The following is a 21,789-nucleotide window of genomic DNA, read 5'->3' as shown; positions in this document are numbered from 1 at the left end:
GGGTACAGGTGGTGTTTGGTTACATGAGTAAGTTCTTTAGTGGTGATTTGTGAGATTTTGGTGCACCCATCACCTTAGCAGTATCCACTGAACCTAATTTGTAGTTTTTTAATCCCTCACCACCCCCACCCACCCTTTCCCCTGAGTCCCCATTTTGCATTCTTTTGTCATAGCTTTTGTTATCAAGTATTTATGCTTGAGAACTTGTTTCTTCATAGCCTTCCCTGGCTCTGTTTGTCAGGGTTTTCTTTTGTTTTGTTTTGTTTTTTTGTTTTTGTTTTTGTTTTTGTTTTTTTTTGAGCTGGAGTCTCGCTCTGTTGCCCAGACTAGAGTACAGTGGCATGACCTCAGCTTACTGCAGCCTCTGCCTCCCAGGTTCAAGCGATTCTCCTGCTTCAGCCCCGAGTAGCTGGGATTATAGGCGAGCACCACTATGCCTGGCTAATGTTTTGTATTTTTAGTAGAATGGAGTTTCACCATGTTGGCTAGGCTGGTCTTGAACTCCTGACCTCAAGTGATCCACCCACCTCGGCTTCCAAAGTGCTGGGATTACAGGCGTGAGCCACTGCGCTTGGCCCTGTTTTTCTTTTTTAACATGAGTGTCTCCATTTTGATTCTGACAACTTTCACATATTGTTACTTAATAAATCTTATAATTTTTTTCATACAGGTTATGTACCTTTCTTGTTAATTTTTGTTTCTGTTCTTTTTACTGTCATCAGTGGGCTTCCCTTTTATTTTCATTTCTAGCTAGATTTCTAGTTATAGACTGAAATTAATTTATTTTATAATCACACTACCAGATTGACTTCTTAGTTCAATACTTGTCTAGTTACATCTTATGGATTTCCTAGAAACACAATTATATTATCTGCAAATAAAGATAAGTTTCTCATCTATGTATACAGGTTGTTCCTTGTTCTTGGTTTATTACACTAAATTCTTCAACTATAATATTGAATATTATTAGTGATAATGTATGTACTATCTTTTTTGTTTTAATGACAATGGCTGCAATGTTTCGTATTTAATATGCTTTTTAAATGATTTTTGAAAAATAGTCTCCATTATGTTTATTTCTATTCCTACTTTACTTAGAATGTTTTGTAGGAATAGCTACTAAAAAACAATTGCTTTTTTTTTTACATCTCCTCTTGATAGAATTACGTTTTTTCCCCTGATGATATAACATATTCTGTTGGTAGATTTCCTGATACTGAACTATTCTTTCATTCCCAGAGTAAATTCTTCATGGTCATAATTTATTATTGTATTAACTCATTGTGGAATTCTCTTTTGCAAATATTTTATTTAGACTTTTTGTATTCGTATTCATAAATTGGGTTATAATCTTTTTTTTTATGGTTAACACTGAAAAAGGCTTTAAATTATTCTCAAAGTGCTCACATGCCTGGGCAAAATTATTGCTATTATTAACAATGCACTGAGGATTGTGAACGATTTATTTCAAAGTAATAATTAGATGGGATTCAAAGTTTCCCATATAACAATGTCATTTCCCTTTATCTGAATCATTATTCTAGACTTTATTTAATGCTTTACTGCAGTGGAAAGAAAGGGGGGATGTGGCTTACTTTGTTGGGGATTGTGGAAAATGGGCACAGTCTTGGAAAAACCCACATTAAGTGTGCAATGCTTGTGAAAATGCCTAATGCAAAGGTTGCAAAATGTGTCCCAGGGTACCAGGATTCCTGATGGAATAAGAAATATTAAAATAATTGGATAAACTGAGCTAGCAAAATGCAGGTGGCTGATAAATTTTAGAACAAAAGTGTAATTAAATGAGAAGCTTTGAGCTATACTCTATCTCATAAGTAGCATAATAGCTCATTTGACTCTCTCTTTTTTTTTTTTTTTTTTAATGAGACATAGTCTTGCTGTGTTGCCCAGGCTGGAGTGCAGCAGCATGATCTCGGCTCACTGCAACCTCCACCTCCCCAGTTCAAGCAATTCTCGTGCCCCAGCTGCTCAAGTAGCCAGGGTTGGAAGGCGTGCACCACCATGCTGGGCTAAGTTTTGTATTTTTAGTGGAGACAGTGTTTGGCCATGTTGGTCAGGCTGGCCTCAACATCGTGGCCTGAAGTGATCTGCCCGCCTTGGCCTCCCAAAGTGCTGGCATTACAGGCATGAGCCACCACATCCGACTTCATTTGACTCTCCTGACAGTCTGGGAAGTTTAAGCAGGGAACCCAGCTGCAACTATCTAATGAATAACGGACAGTTTAGCATCTTAACTCATAAGGAATCTTGGGCTTAAGATATTCCCAACTTTATTACTGGGTTGTGACTAAGTTTCCTCTCCCACTTCCCCCCAACAAAAGGCTATATGTAATCTATTAGCTTTTATATTTAAATGAAGGCAGATTGATTTTTTTTTAAAGACATTGAAGACACCCCTCAAACAAATGGAAGCACTCTGGGTTTTGGTAAAGCTGGTGTTAATCATATCTTTAGCTTCTTAACAAGGGGAAGAAATTACTTGTGGGCATTTTGGGTTTTTTTGTGCCATCAGTAATCCCCAGGGGAAAATGATACATATATGTTTTTCCACAATCAGTTCAGGATACCAGGATATTAATGGTATACCTAAATTGACATACCAACAAACTAGCTAATGAGGTATTAATAGTATACCTATTAATAGGTAAACAGACGTAAAATCATGTACCGACAAAACAAAGCAGTGATTGTTTAGAGAGGTGAATGGGATTTGTGCTAATTTGTAAAGTGTACTACCTTAGGCAAGCACTAGAAACAAATATTAAACACCTTAATATTTAGTTGTATATCAACTTATAGTTTACAAAGTTTTCCATACACAGGATCTCATTTGATTATTATAAAATCCCTAGGAATTAAGCAGGGCAGATATCATTATCTCAGTTGTTTACAAGTACATAAACAAGCTTACCAAAGTCAGGTAACTGTCCTGGGGATCAGCTAGAGAGTGGCTGGGATGTTTTAAAAGTCAGATCTTGGTGAAGACAGATTCTGCGTTTTAACTCATGTAAAAGCAGAGACTGACAGAGTTTACAACATAGTATAATCTCACTGATTATTTGCTGAAGGTATGAATGTGTCTTATGAGGCTATTTCAGAATTCTTTGTAGTATACTATATAAGCCCACCCCAAAAAAACTAAACAACTGAAGCCAAGTATGGAAGGTTGGAGATGGGATAAGGGGCAGGAATTATTCCCAGGAGGACTAGGAAATTCTAGACGAGGCAGCAGCTTCTGGAAATGTCAGTGTTTATTAAACATTTAAGGACATTTGGAGGTTTGAGAAGAAATATACAGAATGTAGAAAAATCCTAAGAATCCCCTGTGGCTGGAGTGCAGCCTCTTCCTCCCCCCCGCCCCCCCATTTCCCATTTGTTTTTCCTGCTTTTTGTTTGGTTGTTTAAAAACCACATCTTAAGGCTCATTTGCCCCCTCCCCCACTCCCTGACCTATGAGGATCCATTCTCTCTCTCTCTCTCTCTTTCCTCAAGACCTGGAGTCCCAGAACAGTGCTCCAAAGTGGTCAGGGGGAACCAATGCTATACCGAAGTGTGAGGATCAGGGGCCCCTCTGCTTGGGCTGGCTCTTCATTAAGGACTTAAGGGGGGCGTGAATTGCAAAAGCCACATGACGTCATTGGTCCTCAGTCATGGGTGTAAGGGCAGAGGATGAGCACAGGTAAACAAACAAAGAATGGATTAAAAAATAAAAAATAATAACCTAAATAAACCCTGAAGGAGAGTCTGATCTGGGTGCTCTGGGTATTAGCTGGGGGGACAGAGTATGGAGCTGGGCCACCTGGTAGAGGGGAGGGACGGACGGGAGAGGAAACAGCCAGCGGGACAGGCTGGGGGATGCAGGAGATGGGAATGCCAGGTGGCCTGGACTTGAGGCAGAGGGTATCAAAGTCCCTTTCTTCTCAGTGCTCAGGTGGACAGGCACCAAACACACAGCCCCTGGGGCAGGTGAGGGGTAGGATTAGCTCCTGGGCTCCCAGAAAGCCAGGGGTGAAGGTAGGGGAGAATACAATTGCCTGGGGAATGAATTCTGGAATGAAACTTACATCTCAAAGGGAGGTGAGGGCAGGGCAGGGCGGGGGAGCAAAGAGGGAAAGCACCTAGACGAGGGTAAGAGGAGCCTAGGTCCCCCTGCTGTGGCAGGGCCTGGGGTGGGGGGTGGTGATCACTTGTCCGAGTTCAGGCCCATCATGTTCTTGAGGGCGTTTTTGAGGCTGGTTCTGCTGGGGGACTTGACAGCAGGCCGGAGCTCCGAGCTCTGCTCATCCTTTCGTAGCTCCATCTCGATGACCACCACCTTTGGGCCTTTGGCGGGCTCCACCCCTAACCCCCGACCCCCCGCCCGGCCCGCTAACCGCTATTTCTTATCCTTGCGAGACTCCCCCAGCCCCTTGGCCTTCTTCTCACTGACAGCTTTGGTGCTTCTGCTGTGGTCCAGCATTGCATACAGCACTGGCGTCTGGGGGAGGGGCGCACACATCAGTCACCGAGCGATTGGGGCTTGACTGTTCCCATCCCACCCCTCACTGCTGCCCGGCGGCTCCCAGGGTTCTCTTTCCCATCTTGTCCAGGCCCCAAGTCCCGCTAACCTGCCGCCCGCGCTTCGACGCGTCCTTTCCTGGCTTGTGCAATTTCCCCTTCTCCATGGCACTGCAAGAAGAGAGAGTGCTGTACGTTTGGCCTCGCCGGAACCCCTTGCACCGCGGACACAGCTTCCTCTTCCCCTTGGCCCTCCCACCCACTGGAGTAGTCTCCGCCCAGATGGGGGATAGTGGGGAGAGGGGGAGGGGAGCTAGGCTCCGCCCCTTACCTGAGCCTCCTCTGCAGGGCCGCCTGCCTGCGTAGCCAGCAGTACCGAACCACGTAGAAAAGCAGCAGCAGCAACAGCACCACCCCGAGGACACCCCCGATCACAGCTCCCAGAACCACCCCGTACCTAGTTGGCACTAGGAGGGGTGGGAAAAGAAGTGAGAGAATGAGCAGGGCCCTGTGTCTGTGGTTCCTAGTCCGAGTCTATGCCCTGCATTGAGGATGTAGGACTCGCAGCCAAAACTGCCTTCTGCCCACGCTCCCAGAGCCTGAATAAAGGTCCTTAGGCCGGGCTTTTTGCCTCTTCCCCCAACCTGTCAGTCCTCCCTGATCCCCTCCCAAACTGCTTCCCATACCCTTGTCCCCATCCCTTCTCACACCTTTTTCAAAGACATACAGCGTGACCTGAGACGTCTTGCCCACTATGTCTGGAGGGTTTTTGACGTCACAAGTGAATGTGCCATTGTCACTGTAGTCTAGGTTGTGTATGACAATGGAGCCATCCTTCCAGCGAGGGTCCCCTACCCACTGGATGCGCTCTTTGAAGGTCCCCACCTCGTCAATGTAGGGTTGTCCCTTGGCATAGTGGAAGATCTATGAGGAATGAGGGGAAGCATGTGAGCGGACCCTAATGAGAACAGAGCTGTCAATGCTTAGCTCCATAATTTGTTACAGAAAGCCAAAAGAAAAAAAAAAAAAGCTTCGCTCCAGCCTCAGGGTAAGGGATCTTCGGCTGGAAAGGGTAGTGCTGGAGAAGGGAGGACAATGTAGTCAGGGTGACAAAGATTGCCATTTACCTTGCCAAAGTTGGGGTTATGGCTCAAAAAGGATTTCCCCCTCCTTAGCCCAAGTTATCTTTTTTGTTGTTCTTTGAAGCACTTTCTGTTATCCAACCCCAGGATTCCCCCAGGCACTCACCGAAATGGCATCTCTGCCCCCTTCGGGCTGGTAGCGCCACGTGAAGGAGATGTCGTCTGAGACCCACTCACTGGACCAGAAGGAGCAGTGCAGGGTCACCCGGGAGCCCACAGCACCATGGACCTCCCTGTCGGTGTAAACCACGATGGCCTGGGCCGGGGACAGCACTGCAAGCACAAAGTGGGGAATCAGATGCACCTATGGGCCCAGTAAGGGACACAGAGGAAGTGAGATCAGTAGGAAATCAAGTGCTGAGTCACAGGTCAGAGGCCAATTTGGAAGAGAAACAACAAATTCTGAGCCCCAAGTTTCTGGGGACTAACTGAACAGATGAGCATAAATGCTGTGTCTGTCAAGCTCTTCAGCATGTCTGTAGAGGAGATGAAATCAGCAGTAACAGAATTCTCTTGAGGACTTCCAGAGATTGGGTTCTGTCTTTAAGTCTCACTTCTCCTTTGGGTCAATATCTAACTTTTAAGCTATCCTTTAGATGCAGTGTTCTAAATTTTTAAAATTTATTATAAATTATACAGGTAATACATATTGTACTCTTCTTATAAACTATTCAAGCAATAGAAATAAAACAAGTCTCCTTTGACACTTAGCCCAACAAATTCCTTTCCTGTATTCTCTTCCAAGATGTAACAAGTTATCCATTTAATATGAATCAAACTCAGTATAAACTCAATAAACTCAAGATATACACATACTTACAACAAATAGTTTTGACGAGTTTTTTTTTCACATACATGTTGCATTGTATTCTAGTGTTTTTTTGCTTAAGAACTTATGTATCTGGAGGAGCTTTCCCTGTTGATTCAATAGATATCAATCTTATTTTAACAGCTGCATTGGATTTCACAATAACTCAAATTTCTTGCAGAAAAAAAATAAAGATAACTAGAAAATATAAGTCTTCTTCCCTGGCACAACTGTCCTCATTGCTGAATCCCTGGTTGCCATACAGTTTGCTCTTGACTGGAGAGTCAGGAAGGGAAGGGCCTCATACCCCTCTCAGCTGGGTGCAGAGCAAGACCCCAAGCCTACAGCTCAGATGACCCTACATGTGAGCTCTCTATGGTTCAAATGTCCTCACCTTCCTCTTGGCCATTCTGGCCCAGTGCCATCTCCAAGACTTACCCACACAAGGAAAGTCATTCCAGAGAGACTATGTGTGTGGGCTGGCCCCAGGGAGGGGCAACTGTAGATCTTTTTGTTCTACAGAAGGGGGAGGTGGCAACCAAACAAAGTTCCATTGTCTGACCAATGCTGGGGGGCTCATGCCACCCCTACTCCCATCCCAACTGTCCTGAATCTCTCACCTCAGCATGCAATACCACGTACTTACCTTCTGGAACTTCCACCTTAGAACCTTCTTGGGAATCCCCCTTGTGTAACAAGGGAGATAATTCACTGGCTGTAACTTCTATTCCTCCTGTTACAATATCAACCATTGCCCTTCTCAACTCTGCTCAATGGTTCTATGAGTGGAACAAGTGTTGAGACAGAACTCTCCCTCTTCCTTATACACCAAGATTCCTTCCCCCTATTTCCCTCACTATGCCCTTCTCCAACTCTCTATCTTTAACATTTTCTCAGGGTACCCCCAAATAGCCCAGTACAACCCAGAAGAGTCTAGGGCTCAAGCAGCTGACAGCAGAGAACCCTGGGCATTCTGGCCAGCCCCCTTTTCCTTGATGTCCTCCCCACCACCCCCACTTGCCTATGGCTCACTCATTGCACTAGGATTCAGGGCAGTTCAGAGAAGGGAAGGGGCCATTCCAATAATCCTGCTTTGACCTCTTACTCATCCAACATCTGCCAGCGGGCAAGGAAAGGGCTGGTCAGCTTGTGAAGGAAAACAGCTGTAGAGGGATAAGATCCCAGAATCTCATAGAACCTCACTCCATTCACCCACACAACAGGTGGGGAGCCGCAGAGAGACAAAAAATCTGAGGAGCTCAGACCACAAACCTGGGCTCCTTACTTAGATCACACTCTCTTTTTCCTTCTAGGAAACTAAGGTTAAGGCACCTCCTGTACTGCTAGGGGACGAGTGGGAACCAAACCCAGGTGTTTGAGCCTATTCCTTTATGCAATCTAACACCGCTTCCCACCAGGCTGTTAGCATGGCTCTGGGGGCATGCTACTATTTCCAACCTGTGTCCAGCCATGCCCACCACTCAGGGAAGCTTGCTACACTCTCTTTTAACCTTTCTCTTAAAATAAAACCTCTACTGCCTCCCTCTAAATGCATATTTTTTATTTTCATATATATATATATATATTTTTTTTTTTAATTTTACAGATGGAGTCTGGTTATGTTGTCCAGGCTGGTCTCTAACTCCTGGGGCTCAAATAATTCTCCCACCTTGGCCTCCCAAAGTGCTGGGATTACAGACATGAGGCACCATGCCCGGCCGCATATTTTTTCTTTCTGAATATAATGTCACCTTCCTGCTCCTGCTTGCTCTTTCTTTGGTTGCAGTGGGGAGTGCAGCAAAGGCAGTGGGGATTGCTGAGAGACACCTGAGTCCCAAGGCTCCCACAGTAGGGTGGCTCCACTTACCCAAAGAAGAGAAGAGCAGCACAGCCAGGATAGGGCTGGGGCTGGATGAGGGAGCCCCAGGAGCCATAGCTGGGGCAGGGGCAGGGGCCCGGAGCATCTGTGGGGTTGAGAAAGTGGGGGACCAGGAACTGAACGGGGGATTCCTGGAACCTGCTTAAAATCCCCTGGGGCCCCAGCATGAGGGGGCTGTCCTCAGCCAGTAACCAATTGCAGCCTGGCATGTGCAGTTGAGAGGTGGTGGGGAGGGGGGCAGAGTGCAGGGAGCAGAAGGGGCATTGTATAGTCTGGGTGGAGGGGTGGGGGGACACATACCACCCCATACACAGAGGGCTTTGTGTCCACTGGCCTCCCCCTGCCCCAGGCTGGAATGTTGCGGGGGGGTGGTGAGGGAGAGGGACAAAAACAGGGACACACACACACTTCCCTGAGGGATAGATAAGGAACCACAATTTAAAGGCCATAAAAAGGGATTCCTCGTCAGCCTCCTTGCCTGAGAGAGGCTGCCTCACAGCCCTAGGAACTAGAGGCAGGTTTTCCCCAGAGAACTCTGAAAATAGGATATCCCTTGTTATCTCCACTAATGTGGACCGCATTACAGACTTCTTGAGATGACCAAGTCCTATGGGAGTTTTTTTCCCCGCACCTCCCTTCATCCTGTGCGATTCTTCCCAGACAGAAGTCTTTCTCCACTGGACTATTTCCAGGCAAGAAGCCCCTGACCTTTCCCTGTTTGTCAAGAAGTCCTTCAATGCCTCATGCTGCTGTTTAAGTCCATTTCAATTTATTTCAAGGCTACAAAATTGTATTAAGTGCCAGCAATATGTAAAGTATGAGAATGCAGGTAATAGAGAGAGGAATAAAAATTAAGTCCTTCCCGCAAGGAGTTGAAAATTTGGTTTGGGGAGGTGGAGGTGGGAGGATCAGAGGACAAACCCATCAACAATGAAGTATAATAAGCCATGATACTTCCTTTAGTAATGAACAAAACGCTGGGAGTACAAAAGAGGGGCGCACACAGCTGCAACATCAGGAAGACTGAGTAAGTTATATGAGAGATTAAAGACAAAATAAACTTTATTTAATAAATGAAGTTTATGTCAGGCATAGTGGCTGACACCTGTAATCTCAGCACTTTGGTAGGCTTATGCAGGAGGATTGCTTGAGTTTAGGAGTTTAAGACCTGTCTGGGCAACATAGCGAGACCTCGCCTCTACCAAAATTTTTTAAAAAATCAGCTGGGCATCTTGTCACATGCTTGTAGTCCCAGCTACTTGGGAGGTTGAGGCAGGAAGATCGCTTGAACCTGGGAAATCAAGGCTGCGGCGAGCTATGATTGCGCCACTGCTTTCCACCCTGGGCTACAGAATGAAACTCTGTCTCAAAAATAAATAAATAAATAAATAAATAATCAAACAAATAAATAGTTCAGACGGAAGAATAGTTGTGTCTAGGAGGCAATGTTAGATATGAATCAGCCTTGAAGGATGACCGTCATTTTGGAAAGGGAGATAGGGAGGGTTACCAGAAGATAGAACAGCAAAAGCAAGGACAAAGAGGTGAGAGAGAGATAGAAAGAGAGAGAATGTGTGTGTGTTTGTGTGTGTGTGTGTGTGTATGTATATGAGATGTAGGTTTCTGAAGTGCTGGATATATTCAGGGCAGATCTTGTGCCATCCACTTTGACTTGATTTGGGGAAACTTGAAGTGGCATAGTCAGAAATGAGACTGGACAGGAAAGTTGAAACCAGTTTGTGAAAGGCCTTAAATGACAGGTGAAAGAAGGTGAATTCAATTTGGTACATCATGAGAATCTGAAGGTGTTGGGGTGGAGTTAGCAATGGGGATGTCTACATAACCAGAGCTGAGGTTTTTTTGTTTGTTGAGGCAGTCTCGCTCTGTTGCCCAGGCTGGAATGCAGTGGCATGATCGTGGCTCACTGCAGCCTTGACCTCTGAGGCTCAAGCAATTGTCCTACCTCAGCTTTCCAAGTAGCTGGGAACTACAGGCGCATGCCAGCATGCTGGGCTAGTTAAAAAAAAATTTTTTTTTTTTTTTTTTTTCAGAGATAAGGTCGTGCTCTGTGGCCCAGGCTGTAGTGCAGTGGTGCAATGATAGCTCACTGCAGCCTCAACCTCCCAGGCTCAAGCGATCCTCTGGCTTCAGCCTCCAGATTAGCTGAGCCACAGGCAGGCACCACCATACCCAACTAATTTTTCAATTTTTTGTAGAGATGAGGATCTCACTATGTTGTTCAGGTTGGTCTTGAACTCCTATACTCAAGTGATTCTCCTGCCTTGGCTTCCCTAAGTACTGGGATTACAGGTGTGAGTCACCGCGCCTGACCTCTAGAAGTTAATTTAAGTGGGGTGGTCATTGTTATTCCTGCTATTGAGACCACTGCAGGCTCACCCAGGTGAAGGACAGTGTCCTGGTACCTTCCTGGCATCTCATTAGACCACAGCCCTGGTGGGTTTGGTCATTAGTATTAGATTTGGGTTGTGGAATTCTAAATATGGGATTGCTTATGAAGTCCATAGGCAAAACCATCATCATGGACAAATGTTTACAGGGTGTTGTAGTCAACATTTCTATAAAACAGCAATTCAAAGTACATAAAAAACCCCAAAAAACCCAAAACTCTCCCCTCCAAAATTTCCACCTAACTCCACCTCCCAACTGTAAGTAATCATTTTCTGTTTATCTAACCACCCCTTTTATCTATACCCTTTTCAATGGGTTGTTGCTACTTTCTTTGTTGCATGTCTTTATTGATCCTGCTAAGGCTATAACCTTCCTGGGGACAATACAAACATCTGTATCTTTGAACCCCCTACAGAACTTTTCACGGACTGACAAAAAGTCCATAACTACATGCTAAATGAAATTATTAATATTTAAAGAGCTGAGTGGGCTGGGAGTGGTAGCTCGCACCTATAATCCCAGCACTTTGGGAGGCCGAGGCCGGTGGATCACTTGAGGTCAGGAGTTCTAGACCAGCTTAGCCAACATGGTGAAATTCCATCTCTATTAAAAATACAGAAAATTAGCTGGGCATGGTGGTGCACGCCTGTAATCCCAGCTACTCGGGGGGAGGCTGAGGCAGGAGAATCGCTTGAACCTGGGAGGCAGAGGCTGCAGTGAGCTGAGATAGCGCCATTGCACTCCAACCTGGGCGACAGAGTGAGACTACATCTCAAAATAAAAAAAAAAAAAGAAAAAGAAAAACCAAAAAAGATCTGAGTGAAAGAGGCATTCCTTGGGTTTGTTAATGTGAAGCTCCAGAGAGCCAAGTCAATGACTGGAATTTCGATAGCACAAAACCGTATTTAAATATAATAACTTTCTAAAGAATAAGTTGTTCATTAAATAAAACTTGTTTGAGGTACCCATCATTGAATGTGGGGGGGTTGAGTCTTGAAGATCAGCTGTTAGGGGTGTTGCAGAGAAGATCCCTGCATAGATAGTAGATTGGATTAGAGAGCCTCTTCCAATCCTTAAGTGTACGAATTTGCTTTCTTTGTCAAGCATTATAGAAATGCCAAGTAGTATTATTCATCTGATGCAGAAATAAGTGAATTTGTTCTATTTAAATCCTGAAGTGCAGGGATGCTAAATATACATAAGATCTGAATATTAACATAATTGAGTATTTTTTTTTGTAGAAATAGGAGTTGCTCTAGGCTGTCCCTTTTACTCCTCTCCACCCTACTCCCCACAAGAGTCAAGAAGTTTTGTGCTGTTCCCTTCCTTTATCATTTGCTCTTCCTCTTTCTTCAGTCTTGAGTGCTCGGCAGTTGATTCCTGTGCTTGGGTTCCTTAAAACTGTATATATATACATACATAAATCAAAGCGTGTTCTCCCCCACACTCCGGGTTCTTCTAGCTGTGGGTGTCACCCACATAGCGCTGAAGCAAGGAACAAGGGAGCGTTGTCCTCGGCTAGTGGGCGCCTGGTCCATGTGGCAGCTCAAACCCAGGAATTGTGGGGTCTAATCGAGGTGGTTAGATGAGGCTCCTTGTTTTCGGGAATGGTGGTCCGCAAGGTCTTCTCGAGGCCCCTCTACACACTCCCCAACTTAGGTCACAATTTATGTATCTGTCTGGTTAAAGCTTCGTATTAGAAAGGGAGGGAGCCCAAAGTATCTTTTCTCTTCGGTGTCTCAACCGGCCAACCACGACGTTTTTAGGCCGACCTGGGAGGCAGGGGGAACGCAACAGACTGAGAAGTCCTTAAGGAAGAATCTAAACAAGTCCGCCGTTTGCTGTTTGGGAGTGCGATACAAAATGAATATGTAGGCAAGTGGAACGTAGACTGCAGATTTTAAGCCAGCGGCGTTTCTGCCGAAATCCTGGCAAATTCCGGTAGAAGTCAGCTGCAGGAGGCGGAGGAGAGTCAAAAACCAAAAAACAACCAGCAAACCAGCTGGGCAGAGCTGAGCGGAGAAACTCCAGAGCCTTTTAAAGAGACTCTCGTCACATGACACCCCCAACCCCGACCCCCAGTCGGCACGCCTCCGCCCTCAGGTGGCGGGGCCGCCTGGCGTCACTTCCGTCCAGACCGGAACCCAAGATGGCTGCGCTCTTGCTGAGGTGACTTTAGTGTGGGACTGGGAGTTGGTGTCCGCGGCCCTACGGAGATCTGAACTGGCCCCTCACGTTTTGCTGATAACTGTTTATCCTGTGCCTAGGCAGAGAAAGGACCCATGGGTGTGGAGGCCAAGCGCTGGGGGATCCTAGAGACCCCTTTTCCTGTCCCCCCCAGCCGCCCCGGTGCGCTCCGTAGGGCTTCGGGGTCACTGACTTCGTATCGAGGGGCGCTCGGCTCTCGCCCCTTCTGTTTTCCCCACCTCCTCTAGTACTTCTAACGCAAATTGCTCTCGGGCCTGCACCCAGAGCCGAGCTCTGAGAAAATAACTTCAAGGTCAGCCACCCATGGGTCCTACGATTTCGAGAGCGTATTTAGACATTTAGCTTGGGAGAGAGAGATCTTGGTGTATTTTGCCTTTGCTTCGAATGCCTTCAAACACTAACTGCTCCCGCCGTGAGTGGGCGCTGTCTGGGTTCCCAGCGGGCTGCTGGCAAAGGGTGCAGAAGGCCTGGATCCCTATTGGGGTGGCGATTAGCATTAGCACCCAGGGCGGACCTCTGCTGCCCTAAAGCAGCCCGGGGAATTCATTTTCAGTTAATCTTTTTATTTGGGAGGGAGAGTGAGTGTCCTAGTTTTTCTCTAAAATGTGAATTAGTTGTCCAGAGAAATACCCTAGATTTTCTTTCATTCTGAACTTTCCGCTATCTAGATCTCATTCTCTACTCAGCCTCTCTAGTCACAGCGACTAGCGCCTTTAGACACGCCTGGTACAAATCCCAGCATAGTTTTGTGCCAGCCTTATTTTTGGAAATTGTTTGTTATGGAAGGTTAGCTTCAATGCTGTTGAGATTTCAATCCCTGATTTCCCCAAATGTGTTCTCATTTCTCTTTCCACTTCAGTCACCCAGTTTAAAAATAGAGGCACTTTGTTTAGTTTTTCTGTGACAAAATGATTCCTCTTGGAGTTGAAATCAGGGTTATCTTAATCCTTCATTTTCTCCCTGTTTTTCATCTCCATATGTATCTTCTTTCTAAGGTATGCCAAGGCTTGTCTTGCCAGTGCTGCCTTCCTTATTCCAGATGGTTTGACCATAATTGAATGCTTTTGAATTCTCTGATATATTTTGGTATCGATGTTAGGGGCTTTTGGTAAAATTAACGTTTAGTTTGAAATGATCATATTGGTTCCAAACAGTTCATTTTAGGAGTTTTGGGATTAGTGTTTAGAAGCTGAGGATCGTTATGGTCATTAAGTGTATCCATGCAGTATCATTTTGAGTTGTGCAGCGCTGTCCACTGAAGGGATGGGTCACCCCTCCACACCTATGGGTGTTTCTCATTAGGTGGAACGAGAGACTTGGAAAAGAAAGAGACACAGAAACAAAGTATAGAGAAAGAAAAAAGGGGGCCCAGGGAACCGGCGTTCAGCATACAGAGGATCCCCGCCGGCCTCTGAGTTCCCTTAGTATTTATTGATCATTATTGGGTGTTTCTCGGAGAGGGGGATGTGGCAGGGTCATAGGATAATAGTGGAGAGAAGGTCAAAAGGTAAACACGTGAACAAAGGTCTCTGCATCATAAACAAGGTAAAGAATTAAGTGCTGTGCTTTAGATACGTATACACATAAACATCTCAATGCCTTGAAGAGCAGTATTGCTGCCCGCATGTCCCACCTCCAGCCCTAAGGCAGTTTTCCCCTATCTCAGTAGATGGAATATACAATCGGGTTTTACACCCAGACATTCCATTGCTCAGGGACGAGCAGGAGACAGATGCCTTCCTCTTGTCTCAACTGCAAAGAGGTGTTCCTTCCTCTTTTGTTAATCCTCTTCAGCACAGACCCTTTACGGGTGTCGAGCTGGGGGACGGTCAGGTCTTTCCCTTCCCACGAGGCCATATTTCAGACTGTCACATGGTGAGAAACCTTGGACAATACCTGGCTTTCCTAGGTGGAGGTCCTTGCAGCCTTCTGCAGTGTTTTATGTCCCTGGGTACTTGAGATTAGGGAGTGGTGATGACTCTTAATGAGCATGCTGCCTGCAAGCATTTGTTTAACAAAGCACATCTTACACAGCCCTTAATCCATTTAACCCTGAGTTGACACAGCACACGTCTCAGGGAGCACAGGGTTGGAGGTAGGGTTACAGATTAAAATGGAGTCTCTTATGTCTACTTTCTATACAGACACATTAACAATCTGATCTCTCTTTCTTTTCCCCACAGTCCACACTAGGATTCAATGCCAAGAAAGGTATATTTTCCATCAGTGGTAATCTGAAGCTCTCATGGAAAGGACACCTCCATTTCTCATAAGGGCTTTTTTTAGGAGGAGAAATGAGGAATTAAAATTTTTTTTTTCTTGATAGAAGTTCCCAGTCTAATTCTGTTTCACTAGAGGGATTTGGAACTGTTTATAATGTGCTGATTTAACCTCAAAGGAAAATACCTTCTGAGAAATCCTAGGAGCTGATTTCTGGTTCTACGTTTATTTTGGACAAGTCAAGGTCATTGATTCCATGATTTTGGTTTCCTCATTTGTGTTGCAAACGGCGATAACTTGGGCCCACTTAAGAGAAATATTGGTTAAACTTTTCTTTTTGTTCTTCTTTTGGGGGTCTCTTTTTTTTTGTTCTTTTTCTTTTTCTTTTTTTTTTTTGAGACGGAGTCTCAGTCTGTCACCCAGGCTGGAGTGCAATGGCACGATCTTGGCTCACTGCAACCGCCCCTGCCCGGGTTCAAGCGTTTCTCCTGCCTCAGCCTTCTGAGTAGATGGGTGTCTACTCAGGTGTCTGCCACCACACCACCACGCCTGGCTAATTTTTGTATTTTTAGTAGAGACGGTGTTTCACCATCTTGGCTGGGCTGGTCTTAAATTCCTGACCTCATGATCCAACCGCCTCGGTCTCCCAAAGTGCTGGGATTACAGGCATGAGCCACCATGCTCCGCCTTTATTTTTATTTTTGGTTAAACTTAAAAAAAATTTTATTTACTTATTTTAATTGGCAAATAAAAATTGTATATATGGGGTATAACACGATGTTTTGAAATATGTATACATTGTGGAGCTATTGACATATGCATTACATCTTTGTGGGGGAACACTTGAAATCTATTCTTAGTGATTTTCAAGTATGCAGTGCCATGCCTTGGTTGTGTGCATGTGTGTGTGTGTGTGTGGTTTTGTTTTGTTTTTTTTTTTTTTTGGAGACAGAGTCTTGCTCTGTTGCCCAGGCTGGAATGCAGTGGCGCGATCTCAGCTCACTGTAACCTCTGCCTCCCGGGTTCAAGTGATTCTCCTGGCTCAGCCTCCCAAGTAGCTAGGACTACAGGCACATGCCACCATGCCCGGCTAATTTTGTATTTTTAGTAGAGACGGGGTTTCACCATGTTGGTCAGGCTGGTCTTGAACTCCTGACCTCAGGTGATGCACCTGAGCCAGGCATGAGCCACCGAACCAGGCATGAGCCACCGCGCCCGGCCAATGCCTTATTAACTATAGTTTAACATAATAGTAACAACATAATAATAACAATTGTGGCCGGGCATGGTGGCTCTTGCCTGTAATCCCAGCACTTTGGAAGGCCAAGGCTGTCAGATCACAAGGTCAGGAGATCAAGACCATCCTGGCCAACATGGTGAAACCCCATCTCTACTAAAAATACAAAAATTAGCGGGGTGTGGTGGTGCGCGTCTGTAGTCCCAGCTACTCAGGAGGCTAAGGCAGGAGAATCGTTTGAACCTGGGAGGTGGAGGTTGCAGTGAGCTGAGATCGTGCCACTGCACTCCAGCCTGGGCAACAGAGCAAGACTCCATCTCAAAAAAAAAAAACTGTACTGTGTTATACAATAGATCTCTTGAACTTATTCCTCCCTTCTAACTGAAATTTTGTATCCTTTGACCATCTTCTTCCCCTTCTCCCTCCCCCGCATATAAATATGTTTATGCTTGGCTAATTAAGAATTATTAGTTATCAGAGTATTGTATTGTCATGGCTTTTGAATACATGCTCTCTATTTTGTATATTCTCTAAACAGTTCAGGGACCAGCTAGAGATGAACAACCAGCCAAGTAACACAAACCATTGGCACTCAGTCAAGGAATGACTTGCCAAGGCCAAGGAGTTAGAGAACTAAGCTAAGGACAGCTAGGCTTCTGTCTAATAATGTTCATGCTCCTTAAGCACAAAGTCACCAAGAGTCATTAACTATCTGGCCAGTACTCATTGTATTAAATGCCGTATGTGAAATGCCCCTAAATATTAAGGTTTAACTCTCAATTTATGAAACTGCTTTTTAAAATAAGCATATTCATTCACAAACCTTTTTTTTTAATTTTTTTATTTTTTTTAACCTTCTTTGTGTCAGACATTATTATAGGTACTATGGATCCAAGGCCAGGTGCAGTGGCTCATGCCTGTAATCCCAGCACTTTGGGAGGCCGAGGTGGGAGGATCACCTGAGGTCAGGAGTTCAAGACCAGCCTAACCAACATGGAGAAACCTCGTCTCTACTAAAGATACAAAAATTTGCTGGGCATGGTTGTGGGTGCCTGTGGGTGCTGGTAATCCCAGCTACTTGGGAGGCCGAGGCAGGAGAACCGCTTCAACCTGGGAGGCGGAGGTTGCAGTGAGCCAAGATCGTGCTGTTGCACTCCAGCCTGGGCGACGAGAGCAAAACTCCATTTCAAAAACAAACAAACAAAAAACAAAAACAAAATTAGCCGGGTTTGGTGGCACATGCCTGTAATCCCAGCTACTCGGAAGGCTGAGGCAGGAGAATTGCTTGAACTCGGGAGGTGGAGGTTGCTGTGAGCTGAGATCGCGCCATTGCACTCCAGCCTGGGCAACAAGAGTGAAACTCTGTCTTAAAAATAAATAAATAAATAAATAAAGTACTATGGTACTATGGATCCAAAATATTTTGAGTCCTATCCTTGAGCTCAAAGTCTAGCAGAGAGATAAATAGATTAATTATTAAACCACATAAGAAATATTGATAGATGTGAACAAGTGTGAGAGCAAGGCAGATATAGCAAGTAAGGCTAAAGAAGTGATCTTGCTATCCAGGAATTGGTTGTTTTTTTTTTGGTTTTGGTTTTTTTTTTGAGACTGAGTCTCGCTTTGTCGCCCAGGGTGGAGTGCAGTGGTGTGATCTTGGCTCACTGCAACCTCTGCCTCCTGGGTTCAAGTGATTCTCCTACCTCAGCCACCCGGCTAGCTGGCATTACAGGGGTGTGCCAGTATGCCTGGCTAATTTTTGTATTTTTAGTAGAGGTGGGGTTTCACCGTGTTGGCCAGGCTTGTCTCGACCTCCTGACCTCAAGTGACCCACCCACCTTGGCCTCCCATAGTGCTGGGATTACAGGGATGAGCTACCACGCCGGCCTTTAGGAATTGAGTTTTGAAGGATGAGTTTAACAGGCTCTGAGGGAGGCTCTATTCAGAGAACAGCATGAGCAAAGGCATGTGGTCAAAAGAGGGTTTGCTGTAGCTGGACATAATGTAATGTTCAGTGTGGCAGAATTACAGTGGATTGAAAGGAATTTGTGGGAGGTTAGGTCCAGAGAGTTGGCCACGTTGTGAAGTGCGTTGTTTGCCCACAGTTTGGATCTTATACTGTAAGCAGTGGGAAATTGTTAAAGACTTTTAGGCAGGAGAATGATGAAACCATGTTATTTTATTTATTTTTCAGTAAATTAGCGTTGGTGTTATTGAATGATATGTAAGAGATTGGTGCGAGGGAGATCAGTTCAGGAGCTCTTGTTACAGTCCTAGTGAGAAATGAAGAGGATATAGACTATAGCAATGGATTGGAATGAATTTTCCTAGCTGTTAATGATAGGACTGGGTGATGCCATGCATACATATGGGGGGGCGGTGGTGAAAGAAAAGAAATCAAGGATGACTTAGGTTATAGTTTGGTAGTTGGGTGGTAATAATCATTAACCAGAACTTTTGTGTACAAATTATTATTCATCATGTCATTCAAAGTTATATATCTATTTTATTGTTGCTGTTACCTAGACATTTATGAAACTTTTTGGTATACCATTAGATCAAGTTTAGAAACTCATTATATTACAGTCATATAATATATGACTATAATAAGATAAATTATATTATAGTCACATCTTGTTTTGGACTAAAAATGGTATTCAGTTTGATCACATAGACTTGGCTTTGAATAACTTTTTTTTTTTCCAGAAATCAAATTTATTTTCAGTGGATGAGTATTTTTGTCACCACTGAGGGTTTTAAAAAGAATGTGATGCAAATTCTAAAGACCTTGGGGAGACCAGTGATAATATCTTACATATATATGTGGTGTATTGTAGTTTAGACAGTGCTTTCCTGTATGGTTTCTTGTGCAGTCCCCTCAGCAACCAATAAGGTAGGTATTATCAATCCCATTTTATAATTGAAAACGCTGAAGTTCAATGACTGACTCAAGTTATACAACTTATTCTAAGACTTCAGTCTTGATTTTTTACTTCCCAATGTTATTTTTACATTACCATTGCTGCCCCAATCCAGAGAAGAGTTTCAAAAATGATTTGAGCAATGATTACATTTTGGGGAGACATGTTAATGCGTTTAGAAGGGGCAACAATAACTAGAAATTGTAAGTTCTGGCTTGTCAATTAAAAATACAGAGTTCCTGTTTCCACATGAAAGGGAAGGATAGATGATTACTTTTGTCATATTTCAAATAAGGTTATGGCATTTGTGCAGCTAGTTTCTGTGAGGGCCTTGTAGAAAGTTTACATTGATATTTGTCTGGGAAACAATAGCGCTAGACAGAGAGGGCACGCCATAGATTCCAACCCACATCTGCAAACTCTTGCTGGGTAGCCGAGTGACTGGGCTAGCCTAGTGTGAGGAATGCGTGCCCTGCAACTTCAGAGTCACAATTCAATTGATTAAAAGAGATTTGTTCCCACTTCTTTCTGGGAGCCTTGGGTATACAATGTCTGTATTCACCTCTTGCCTTCAAAGCTGGAAAGAGGGAAGAGCTGAAGAAGGAAGTGTTCGTTAGATTTTTTTCCTTCAAATAGTGGGCCCTTCTAGTGTACTAATATGAAGTATACAGCTTTTGAAAAGTTTGTGCATCTAATATCAATGGTGTGAGGGACATCATGAGCTTTTTTAGAAGATCATTAGATCTGTATGAGATCTTGTATCCTAGTGCCTTGCAAGTAGTGGAGATGCAATAAACTTCTGTAGAATCAATGTGTTTTTAAGTTTTAGTCCCAGAAATTCACTGTTATTTACCTTCTTAAATGCTTTTGGAAAGATTTGATATAATGATGTGACTGAAGGGTATAATGGTCGTGTGTTTTTCATAGTACACGGTGAACATCCCTTTTCTGAAAAGCTTGGGACCAGAAGTATTTAGGATTTCCGATTTTTTTCAGATTTTGGAATATTTGCGTTATACTTACTGGTTGCGTGTCACTAAGCTGAAATCCAAAATGTTCCAGTGAGCATTTCTTTTGAGCATCATGTCAGCACTTAAAACATTTTGGGTTATGGAGGGTTTCAGATTTTGGATTTTCCACAGTAGGGGAGCTCAACCTGTACCGTGTAAACTTTGGATCAGTTAAATTCTCCTTAGATAGAATGCCTAGGCACGTCTTAGTTTTTGACTTGAAAAGCAATTCTGGCACTGATGTATACATTTCAAAAATAGCAATTTTTAAGTAGAAAACTTTCATGGGGTCAGTAAAAATTTTTTTTATTCCCATTTTTTTGCACATTATTATAATTACATGGAAGACTTTTTGACTTGAAATTCATTCAGGATATCTGGAGTTTGACTGATGTTAGTTCCTGAAATGACCTAGCTTAATATTTAGGATGCTCTCTTCACAAACCCCTTGCACTCTTAAACCTTTTTTTTTTTTTGAGACAAGGTCTAGCCCTGTCACCCAGTCTGGAGTGCAGTGGTGCGATCTTGGTTCATTGCAACTTCTGCCTCCCAGGCTCAAGTGATACTCCCACCTCAGCCTCCAGAGTAGCTCGTGTTATAGGCATGCACTACCACACCCAACTAATTGTCATGTTTTTTGTAGAGATGGGGTTTTACCATGTTGTCCAGGCGGTATTGAACACCTAGGCTCAAGTAGCCCACTGGCCTCAGCCTCCCAAAGTGTTGGGATTACAGGCGTGAGCCACTGCACCTGGCCTGACCTTTTAAATTCATCCGTTTGTAGTAGACCTCTGCTAAAGCTAAGCTATGTGGTTGCAGTTACCCGTGGGCTTATTCTGTTTTTTTTTTTGTTTTGTTAACCCTGTCTCTTAGACATCACCTCCTATAAGACCTAGCTTCTAAAAAATCACTTTCTCTATTTCTCTGTTGAACATTACCAACTCTGATTATTCTTATTCTTTTATCTTGCATTATTTGTGTTTGCTTAACTTTATTTTGCATTTTTAGGTAATATTTCTTATTTTTTCAAGTTACTTGGAGTTGTAGCTTTTCAACTAGAAAATGGTATCAAGGACACTAATACTGTCATTGTTTTTATATCTTATTTTTAATCTATCCCTTCACCCCTAAAAATAGAGAAGTTGATATACTAAAGTTGATCTCTAAATGTGTATTGATTTTTGATTCTCTTATCTTGCAGACACGTTAGTCGTCATTGCCTCCGAGCCCACTTTAGCCCTCAGCTCTGTATCAGAAAGTAAGTTTCTAAGTCTGGAGATTATTTTTTTTTTCCTTAGGGAAGAGCAATAGATTGTTGACTTAGATTTGATGGATATGTACGACAGTGGGCAGTTGTAGACAGTTGACTGAAACTTAAGTAATTGTGGTGACTATCGTTTGTGTGTATGTGTGTTGTTTGTTTGTTTTTGAGACAAG

General features: G+C 44.0%; 2 protein-coding genes across 4 annotated transcripts in view; one reads left to right on the top strand and one right to left on the bottom strand.

Moving 5' to 3' along the window:
* Window positions 1-242: 242 nt before the first annotated feature.
* Window positions 243-8,472, bottom strand: MPZ (myelin protein zero). The gene is made up of 6 exons (XM_002809887.4): window positions 8,336-8,472; window positions 5,767-5,933; window positions 5,229-5,442; window positions 4,850-4,985; window positions 4,629-4,689; window positions 243-4,498 (listed from the first exon to the last, which is right to left on the bottom strand). Exons 1-6 carry the CDS (start codon window positions 8,430-8,432, stop codon window positions 4,397-4,399), a joined length of 777 nt encoding a protein of 258 aa, XP_002809933.1. The 5' UTR covers window positions 8,433-8,472; the 3' UTR covers window positions 243-4,396.
* A 3,438-nt stretch (window positions 8,473-11,910) lies between these two features.
* SDHC (succinate dehydrogenase complex subunit C) overlaps window positions 11,911-21,789 on the top strand; it is a 50,504-nt gene continuing 40,625 nt past the window's right edge. The window contains exons 1-2 of one of the 3 annotated variants that reach the window (XM_024254028.3): window positions 11,911-12,925; window positions 21,554-21,610. In XM_024254028.3, coding sequence (XP_024109796.3) covers window positions 12,813-12,925; window positions 21,554-21,610 — 170 coding nt within the window. In that variant the 5' untranslated portion in view covers window positions 11,911-12,812. The remainder of the gene's footprint in view (window positions 12,926-21,553; window positions 21,611-21,789) is intronic. The other 2 variants (XM_024254035.3, XM_024254033.2) reach the window with 2 other exon arrangements.

Source organism: Pongo abelii, chromosome 1, assembly GCF_028885655.2.
Source record: "Pongo abelii isolate AG06213 chromosome 1, NHGRI_mPonAbe1-v2.0_pri, whole genome shotgun sequence".
NCBI lineage: Eukaryota > Metazoa > Chordata > Mammalia > Primates > Hominidae > Pongo > Pongo abelii.
Note: the sequence above shows the minus strand (reverse complement) of the source record. Positions and strands in the feature narration are given on the sequence as shown.

Bases quoted from the DNA above. Each gene is read 5' to 3' on its own strand.
- MPZ (XM_002809887.4), bottom strand. From the start codon at position 8,432: ATGCTCCGGGCCCCTGCCCCTGCCCCAGCTATGGCTCCTGGGGCTCCC. The intron at 5,934-8,335 runs GTAAGTGGAGCC...TTGTGCTTGCAG, and splicing joins GCTGCTCTTCTCTTCTTTGG to TGCTGTCCCCGGCCCAGGCC. The intron at 5,443-5,766 runs GTGAGTGCCTGG...CATTCCTCATAG, and splicing joins GGGGCAGAGATGCCATTTCG to ATCTTCCACTATGCCAAGGG.